The following is a 10,329-nucleotide window of genomic DNA, read 5'->3' on the forward strand; positions in this document are numbered from 1 at the left end:
GCAATAATTGTGAATTTGGTATTTTTCGAAATCCAAAGGCACGTGAACAGACAGCATACATGAAAAGTCATCAAATGAACAGCTTATAAGTCAGCAGCTTTAATGAATGCATTCTAATTCTTGTTTCTTTGAGCTTAATTAATCATCTTTAATCAATTAAGATAACTCAAAATAATAATTCTTTAGCATAAGTCCAATCTGTCCCTTGAATTATATACATGTAAGGCTGCAAATGTATCTGACTGCTTTCGCCTTCCCAGCTGCCTGTGCAGTGGTATTGTTGGGCAACTAATTATTTATTTATTCTATGGTTACCTTTTGAAAGGAGAAAGAATAGGAAATAAACAATCTTTGTAGGTTTTAATCTCTCCTCAAACACCCATTTCTCTTTGCACTTATAATGTAACGTTGAGAGTAAAAGTTCGAATTTTTATAAAAATATTATGGGAATTAATTTCAGTTCTTTCTCGATTATCAAATAATTAAGTGGAGTCAGTTTATTTCTTATGAAATATAAGTAAAGTAGACACCCCTCGAATATTAGAGAAGGTTTAAAGAATTTGGACCGCGCTTCAGAATAGTACATGCCACGACGAAGGTTCTAATTGCATAATCTGTTTGTAAATATTAATTGTAATATCTGATATAATATCAGTAACAATCCTGTATAACAGTATTAAAAAAAATATCTCACTGCAAAGATTCATGGAACATAAAAATAGGACAAATTAAAATAATAAATCAAATGGTGGAAAGAATTATTGAAGCGGATGGTGTTTACACAAAAGGAAGCCAATTTTTTTTTTTTCTTTCGAATTTGTCACAATCTATAATTACATTATATGATCTGAAATCGATTGGAAACTGGGTATATATGTTTTTTTTTTTAATGTAAAGCTAGCTGATTGTTCGTTGTTGTCCACTCCCAATATCTTTTCAAGAAACTGCATTTCTGTGTACCACATGCGGTCGCTCATCGCCTACAAAGTGACAAATGCCAAGCAATTATATGACATAGACAAGACATAAAAATGATAAAATTTGCATGCCCCATAAGACTAACGAGCATAACAAAACAATAATATGAACGTTTGTTTGACAAATTACTCAGCTCTCTCCTGTTACGCGATGGGAATTGGGCACTAGTAATAGGAGAAGCACTTGCATAATGCCGATGAGGACGTGCACTAGATGTCAAGTCTTGTGAAAAAAAAAAAAAAAAAGCACTTCTGTAAAGAAGTCAAAATCTGGCCGTCGACAAATAAAATCGTTGATTACTTGTAAATGTGAAAAGTTGTACATGGACCCTACTTATTGGATATTTGCTATTGCTATCAGAACCAAACTGCGCAAATCTTGGCCCTAGATCACAATTGGATCCCACTGATTGTGACCGAACGTTTGGATACATAATTGAAGTTATCATGCAATACTTGGTCACATGCACGGATCTTTTATTTATAGTAATAAATATTACATTAATAAATTAAGTAGATATTTAAGAGTCAAAAGGTTATGTAAATTTGGAATTAATGAATGGGAGCAACCCTTAACACTTTTTTTAATCAGTTCCAACATAGTATCAATGTTATACAACTGAAATTTTGTATAAAGAAATCACTCTCATTATCACCTTAGAGTTAAGTAGAAGAGATAGTGACTAATCCAATTGAGAGATTGTTAATAAATGAGGATTGTGAGATATATAAATGATTATATCTATAGGATTCAATAAAAGAGTTTCTTATTAGATCAAATTCATAATTTTAATTATAGTCTAATAGTAAGTGATAAATCAATTCTCTCTCACTTATATGAGTGGGGTTCGAACGTCAAACCTTTTATTTTCGTTTTAAAAATTCTATCAACAAAATTAGTTAGCATATGTGAGCATATCTAGACATTTCTTTTAAAAATCGAATTTCTATTTTTAAATTTATGGAAACTTTTTTACACTCAAATATTAAAAAGAATGGATCTCTTTTTCTCACAAGTCACAAGATGAGGATCACATTTTAATTAGCTGTTTTGATTCTCTCCCCCTTTTTTTTTCCTTTATGTTGCAGAATTTAGTTAGTTATGAATTATATCAACTTGTAACAGAGGTCACCATCTAAAATGATATAATTGATATACGGTAAGATTTTTTTTTGTTTTTCTTTTACCCACAACCTAAAGATTTGAATTGTTAAATGATTTTTGGATGTTACACAATCTTGGCACAAACATTGAACAAACTAGCTCCGTGATCCATGGCACCATTCAATAGAGTGTTAGTGGTTGGAAAAATATCGAATCAAACACCTTTAGAGGATAACATAGTCACGTGTATTTGATGGAATAATTCGAGCAGTAATTATGTATGTATGTTTGTATGTACATGTATTTTGTTTAGAAGAAAGTGAAAACTTAATTCACCTTCTTAGCACTCGAGTCTCACTCCACCCATCAATCGGTCTTTGGCCTGGTGAGAGAATTTTTGTACTTACAATATTAAGTGTAATGGTTCAAACCTCCGTAAAAGTATTATATGGGTTAATTTTTGTTTTCCTTTAATTATCAAATAATTAAGTAGAGTCAGTTTATCTCTCACGAAATGTGAGTGGAGTGGACAACCTTCGAATATTAGAGAGAATTTAAAGAATCTAGACAACTCTTCAGAGGAGTACATGTCACGAAGAATATCCCAATTATATAATCTGTTTATAAATATTAATTGTAATATCAATAACAATAGTGTATAACAGTATTTAAAAAAAAAAAAATCTCGCTCCACTCAACAAGCACATTCCATATTTTTTGCTAGCTAGTGACTAATCTGTGCTCATTGGTCAACTTTTTAAGTGCATACAATTGGCCAACTCTCAAACCTAACCCCTGTGGGGGTCCCTTTAATTCGAAGCAACAATTTTCAATTCTTTCTAGATATCCTCCAATAATTTCAAGAAAATTGCAACAATCTAATGATTTGGTTTATTCAACCAAGTTCATGATTGAGATGGATTGTTTGAAAATATATAGTCATGTCAATTCCAAGGTTCGACCCATGGGTTATTTTGTTATGGCATGACCTTGATTTGTTTATGTATGCATGAACATAAATGAAGGGCACATTACGATATCATTAATGGAAAATGTTGTCTGTCGCCATCATTCACAATGCAAGAATGATAAGGTATTACCATTCATATTTTAATTTCGTTATTGGTCTATCCGTATATATATATAGTCCACCCAACATTTTGTTCCAATAAAAATTAATATTAATTGAATGTTTGTTACACAATATCATTTCAAATGCGGCTGCGTTTTTCTATGATGGGTCCTAGGGAGCAATCTCACAATACTTGAATTCATTGTCGATATAATACGAACTAAACAGTTTGATGATGATGATGTTTAATTTTGAAATGATTTAAGACCATACGAAGTGATGAAGAGAGTGGAGAGTCCACTTCCATAATAGAGTTAACGTCAAGGTCTCCCCACAATTGAAATTCATCCATAAATTAAAGTCATCAACTCACCTTCTACGAACAACTGATCCTATTCCTAAATGAATCAGTAACTCGTTTTTAAATTTTACAAGTTATTGACTTAGCAGGCACAAATAATAAAAAGAAAAAAAAGAGTAAAAAAATCGTCTTGTGTTTTGACAATTCAAATATTTAATATTGTGTTAAATGAGCTCACTCCATTTTAGTTAACAATATATTTTAGAAATGGATTCGGTTATATAAGAATCGCTTTAAAATAATTATATGATTAAAGTTATAATTTTTTTATGGGTCTGATTATTTTGAAATAAAATATTTTTTCATAATTATAAAATTAAAATTATATTAATTTTTTTATTATTTATTATTTTATGTGTGTAATTAAAATTCATATTTTATTATAAATCGACTTTGATATAGCCATTATTTTTTACTATTTATTACTTTAGGCGAGGCTGTGATTTATGTTGTGAAATATCCTGGTCAGGTTTCTCAATCGCTGATTCAGCCACCGCCTTTAGAAATTAATATGAAAATGGTGTTTACTGTTGACCAATTGTGAGGATAACTTAGGGGTTTTAGGGCTTTGAGGCAGGGTACGGTGAGAGCGTGTATGCACAGTGCGGAAACAAAGTCCTATGCTTTCCGCCGTTCGATGGCAGATATGGTAGATTTGATTCAAAATTTTTAATGGTTCGATGGTACGAAGTTCCCACTGCACTGCTTTGCTTTTAAGATTTGTAATTATTACAACGAGTGTCGCTTTAAATATCGTAATTATAACACTTAACGGAGCTTGTTGTCTCCGTTAGTGGCGTTTTCGTACTTTTCAATAGTCAGGCTTGTTCTTTTGTTTTTCTTTTTTGATATTTTGCGGGGCCCAGCGTTTTGGAATTTTCTGGCGCGTAGACCAAACAAGGCAACAGGTGGGTCCTACTCCCATCTCGGACATCGAAATTTATTTGGATCCATTAGGCTGTACCAAATTACATAATAAACGCTTGTAACTGGAAGATTTATTTACACGCACTACTTTAAGAAGTTGGTATTTTTTTTTTTTTTCAAATGGATGCAATTACATATAATTTGAGACCGTAAATATAAATATTTGTAGTACAATTTAAGTTAATTCTCTTCTGAATCTGAGTTAAGCTCATCAGTATTTCGGAAGCTTTTTATGTAGTCTGGTGCTTTTAACTTTTTCTCAGAAAATCAACCGATTGCTGACGTTATTAATTAATTAATTTTTTTTCATAAGAAGATGTATGATTTAATACATGCAGTCGTACGTAATAAAATGTGCGATTGCAGGACGAGTTTTTATTGAGGGACTCTGGTCTCATAACAAAGTTCTTAATGAAAGTTCGCCGTACATGTAATCGATCAGACGGTGGGTGATTGAAGCTTGACCTTTTGTTCAGATTGACATGGCAATACAAGAGTGGGGAAACAGAAAGCAGGTTTAATCGATCGGAGACGGTGGTGTAACAGAGGGGTAAGTGGTAGGGTCCCACGTGAAAGTTCAGGATTTTCAATTCCTAGTCAAAATTTAGGGCCAAAAAAGCAAAAATAAATAATAATAATAATAATAAATAAAAAAGAGTTTGGGTCTGTCAGCTTCATCATGATTGGTAACTCCCCCGTTTTACTCCATCGCTCTTTTCTTTCTTTTCTTTCAAACTTCCCTGGTTTTTCTCCCCAGACTAAGGTTAAAGTTTCAGTCCTTATTTATTCTCTCAAATTACGCGCATAGCTTAACATTCAATCATGACCCCTCAACGCCATGGCCATGGGCTTGTAGCAGCCCAATGGTGGGCGGCTTGTTGACCTGTTGTTCTTAATAATGTGGAAGACACAAGTTCGAGGTCTCCCGATGAATCTCCCACCTCTTCAAAAAAATAAAAAATAAATAAATAAGAATCTACGCATATACGTTGAAACTCTCCTGCAGCGTACTTCCCATAAAGAATATACAAATTAAAGGTATATATTATCCGATTCATCAGTTGTAAGGAAAATAAAAACACCAGAAATCATTTTTATCAATTAATTGTTTTAACTGTTCATAAAACGCAATCCAAATTTATCCGTATTATTGAATCACGAGAGGCTAATAAATCAAAGAAAATGACAACGTCTTTTTATTCATTGATGGGACAAGAACGAGGGAGGGAGGAGTTTGTTAAGCAAAAACACACAGAGAGACATGTAATGTAAGTAAACATTGCGCACTCTGTTGTGCTCTGCTCTCTGATCATTCACGTTCATTACACAAATACATCCAAACAAAGCCCACAACCCCCCGACCCTCATCCCCATGCCTTGCCTTCGCTCCATGTGATTCCTCCACTACTCGTCCAAATCGTCTATCTTCATCATCCTCCACGTGTCCTGATCAGGCCGATGCCAATTGGCATTGAAACTGGCCGTTGGATTAAGATGAGGATGATATGTACATTTAGGTAACATCGATCCACCAGAAGAATAGAGTTATGTCCGCGACCAAACACCCCCCCCCCCCCCCAACGAACAAATTTTGGATCTCGAGCTGCTCACATTAAATGTTTGCCTCAGAGGGCCACACCGCCCGTGCGAACGTAGGCCTGAAAATGCACTACAACAACTTTGGCGTAAGCAAATACATCATAAATATTGACGACGTGGGGTCCACTAGATTTTAACGTAGTTACTGATTCACCTAATCAAATCCAATTTAAGGAGTTTTTTTTTTTTAAAAAGTAAAATAAAATCTAGAGCCCCATCTTTGGTGAATGTAATTGATTTTGTACGGGGGGGGACTTGTTATGGGGAATCGTATGTGTAAGCTCTAAGAAAACGGAGAAGTACTTTTGGGCAAAGTACTGGAATCCCAACTTTTGTTCATTCATTGTCTGATTAGACAGACAGATGATGGAGCTTAATGGCACCCATCATCGTGATCATCACGATCACGTGACAAAATCACACACATGATGTGAGGTTGTAGATTGTTACGGGGTATTTGGCTTTTGCGGGTGTTTCTTTAATTTTAATCTGTTTTTATATTTTTCCGTTTTCGGGGGGCTGCTAAGTTACAGCTCATGTAACTTACAAAATCCATTTTTCGGTATTACGTTTTTTTTTTTTTTTTTGAACTGATGATGATTGGTGCTGCTTCTGGTGATAAGACTAGACGCTTACCAGAATTTGTGTCAAAAGTGTCAACGCCGTTAGATTTTCGAAATAACAAGTAGTTAGCTTGTCTTTGTCAACATGTTCTACGGCTACTGATGCACAGACAGAAAAGGGTTTCGGCCGGTAGTGAGTGCAAGCAAAGTATCACTAGTTCACTACACTACTGTCACTGAGTCACTACGACTACCGAGTCATGAGTGGAGTGTGTTTTACCAAAAGTAAACGAGCAGCATGACCAATGATGCTCTCTACTACCACTCTCCGCTTATAATCGATTTCAGTCATGCGTGGGGCCTACTTAAAAAAAAAAAGCCAAACGCACTGGGTTTGTGGGGCCATAACCTCTGATAATCAATCCAACTCATGCTTGTGAGCCCTACAGCAGCAGCTCACAGGCCTTCATGATTATCATATTCATCCACATTCAAACAAACAAACGAGAGAAATCCATGATAACAAAAAAATTTAAAAACAAAATAATAACGAGAAAAATGGTAAATGCACATATAAACATTCAAAAAATTACAAAATGGGATAAAATTTTGGGAGAGAAATGGGCAGAGAGATGGGCTATTGTTGCTTCCCCCATTCTCTATTGTTATATATTATCTTATTTTTGTTTTTGCAAAACATTATATAAACATATATAAACAGCTCATAAAAAGGGCCCACCACTACTCCCTCCTCCCTAAAAAGGACTTTTTAATATAATTATCTATATATAATAAATACTCCCTATGATAATTAGAAAAACCCTAATTCAACTTAGGATTTGAGGAAAAAAAATTAAAACAAAAAAGAAGAGAAAAATATTAAAAACTAAAATAAAAACCCATTTCCATGATGTATAATATTGGCATGACCAAACTTTTTAGTCCTCGAACTATAACTGGACCACCACCGACACCGGAACTGAACTACAGTCACAAACCCTAGCGAAGTTGGGACATATTTTCACATCACATTGCAACTTGAGGTGTTCTCATCACTGAAGAAGTGAGTATATCCGGGATCCTGGGGCGGGTATGGGTGCTGCGGGTATGGATATGGCGGGTATGGATGTTGGGGCATGTAATTAACAGCAGGTGGAGGCCTTGCATACATCATGGGCTGAAACCTTTCGTTACCGATTGCACGTTGTTGGTTCATCATTGCAGCAGCCATGTACTGTTGTTGCTGTTGCTGATGGTATGGGTTACCCGGCATAAGGTCCGGGCCGGCACCTTGAAAGTACCCGGCACCTCCACCGGCACCACCGTTCATTGCAGCTGCTGGTAGGCCTTGAACAGCTGGAACATTGCCCATTTGGCCCATTGGCATACTACCCATTTGGCCCATTGGCATTTGACCCATCTTGGCATTAGCAGCAGCCATAGCAGCGGCAGCGCCACCCATGTTCTGAAACCCACCATTCATATCACCCATTGGATTTGGACCACCATTGCCCTTTTTGCCCCCGTTACCATTCATATTATGACCGTTTGCCCCACCGCCATTATTACCATTCTTGTTATTAGCTCCGCCGCCGCCGCCGCCTCCATTATTTCCATTTTGCCCTCCACCATTTTTACCATTCTTGCCACCTTGGTTCTGATTGTTTGCTCCATTCTGATTCCCACCACCACCACCACCACCACCACCACCACCACCAAGACCACCTTTCTTCCCTCCGTTTCCATTTTTACCCTCATTGTTAGCCATATTTACCTGGACGGGCATAGGCCCTCCATTACCACCTTTCTTGGCATTTTGAGCAGGAATTGGAGCACCCTTTTGAGCATTCATGAGCTGGGGATTGATCCCATTCATCAAGGGATTGATCCCATTCATCATCATCATGTTATTAGGCATCATTCCCGGAGGGCCACCATTACCCGTGATGGGTTTCATCTTATTGAGCGGCGGAAGGGGTTCATCCAAGTCATCATCATACTCGTCATCATACTCATCATCATAATCAAACTCATCATCACTAAAATCTTCGTCATCATCAGGAATATTAAACTTGACAGCCTTCTGGTTTTGGCTTTGGTTTGGCATGCTAGGCAGTTTCATGTCCTTAAAATGTGGTGGCAACTTCAGATCTTGAAACCCTTTTATTTGTTGCAGGTGCTGCAGCTGTTGCTGAAGTTGCTGTTGAGCGTTTGGCTGCTGGCCTCCGCCTCCGCCGCCTCCTTTAGGAGGATTGTTATTGTTGTTGTTGTTGTTGCCACCTTTCTGGCCTTTGTTGTTGTTGTTGTTGTTGTTACCACCTTTGCCATTGTCAAGTTGCATGTTCTTGAACTGGTTTGGTAGATTGTTCTGGTTGTTGTTAGCCTTTTGAGCGCCCCAAAGCTCTGCATGTTTGCCTGATTTTGCAAGCTTCTTTATCAGAACCGATGGGTCTACATTACCAGATACTGTCACCTTCCCCTGTTCTGAATCTATGCTGGTGGTGAATACTCCTGTAGCAAAATTACGCAACCCCAAAATTGGATTTTTTTTTCTTCTTTAAGCATTACAAAATTAAAGAAGATCAAGGAGAACTATTTTTGAAGGACGTTTATTAAAATTAAAAATAACATGAAGAGCAGCAATAATATTAGTACCATCAATTTTCTGCAAGATTTTCTTCACTTTGTGCTTACACCCATCACAGTGTATGTTCACTTTCAGAACATAAGTCTGCATGCGCAAGTAACCAAAATAAAAAACCCGTAGAGAAGTAAAGCATAATGACCAACATAAATGCAAAAAAGAAAAGAAAAAGAATTCACTCTGGTTCACATATACATGAACAAGAACATATAAAGCAAAAGTTCAAAAGATGGGAAATTTCTAAAAGCTTCTGGGAAGTGGTACCTGAATCTTCATGAACTCTTCTTTACTCATTTTTTTCTTCTTTTTTTGTTTCCGTCCGGTCAAATAAAACAAACAAACCAGCTACAACAATGGAACCCAGGCCAAAAAAAAAAAAAAAAGGATTTGATGACAATGCTAATAGATCTGAGAGACAGAAGCAGCTAACCACAATGAATTCTGTTAAAGGCTAACAAGCAGAGATAAAACAAATGGGTCGTAGTCTCAGAGCAGAGAAAAAGTTGAAAACACATTAAACAACGACAAGGTTCGGTCTTTGAATAACAAAGAGAAAGAGAAAGAAAAAGAAAGAGAATGAAAGGTTAGAGGAGGAGATGGCTGAACATTAAAAACCCCTGCTTCCTTTGTTTCAGAGTAAGAGAGAGAGAGAGAGAGAGAGTGTTGAGTTGTAGGAGAGGTGCTGCTGCAAGGCTTCTCCGGTGTTTCTTTTGGGGGGCTTTATTTATTAGTATTTTTTTGCATAATTTTTTTTAGATGCGCAGTGTAACTCGAACTGTTTTTTTACAGGACAGCTGGGAAAAATTGTTTTTTTGTTTCCATGGCATATAAAAAGAAATGTAAAACAATACCTTTGCATTTTAAAAGTACAAGTCAAAAATGCTTTTCTATACGGTTTATTGAGTTCAAATTTTAAACTAAAATGCCATTTATTTTCTTCTCAAAAAAAAAATGCCATTTATTTTGAAAAGAATGTTAAATTGGTGGAGTTGTTGCTAAAAAAGAATTTTTGCTTGAAATAGGTTCTTTAAACTCATTACTTTGGACAATCCTGATCTTTTCAATTAATTGGCTGAATTTT

General features: G+C 36.0%; 1 protein-coding gene across 1 annotated transcript; it reads right to left on the reverse strand.

The window, feature by feature from the left end:
- Window positions 1-7,487: 7,487 nt before the first annotated feature.
- LOC102629516 (heavy metal-associated isoprenylated plant protein 32) lies at window positions 7,488-9,961 on the reverse strand. Its single transcript, XM_006489238.4, has 3 exons — window positions 9,513-9,961; window positions 9,260-9,335; window positions 7,488-9,115 (listed from the first exon to the last, which is right to left on the reverse strand). The coding sequence occupies exons 1-3, from the start codon at window positions 9,540-9,542 to the stop codon at window positions 7,626-7,628; spliced, it is 1,596 nt and encodes a 531-aa protein (XP_006489301.1). The 5' UTR covers window positions 9,543-9,961; the 3' UTR covers window positions 7,488-7,625.
- Between the last annotated feature and the right edge of the window lie 368 nt (window positions 9,962-10,329).

Source organism: Citrus sinensis, chromosome 1 (genome assembly GCF_022201045.2).
Source record: "Citrus sinensis cultivar Valencia sweet orange chromosome 1, DVS_A1.0, whole genome shotgun sequence".
Taxonomy (NCBI): domain Eukaryota; kingdom Viridiplantae; phylum Streptophyta; class Magnoliopsida; order Sapindales; family Rutaceae; genus Citrus; species Citrus sinensis.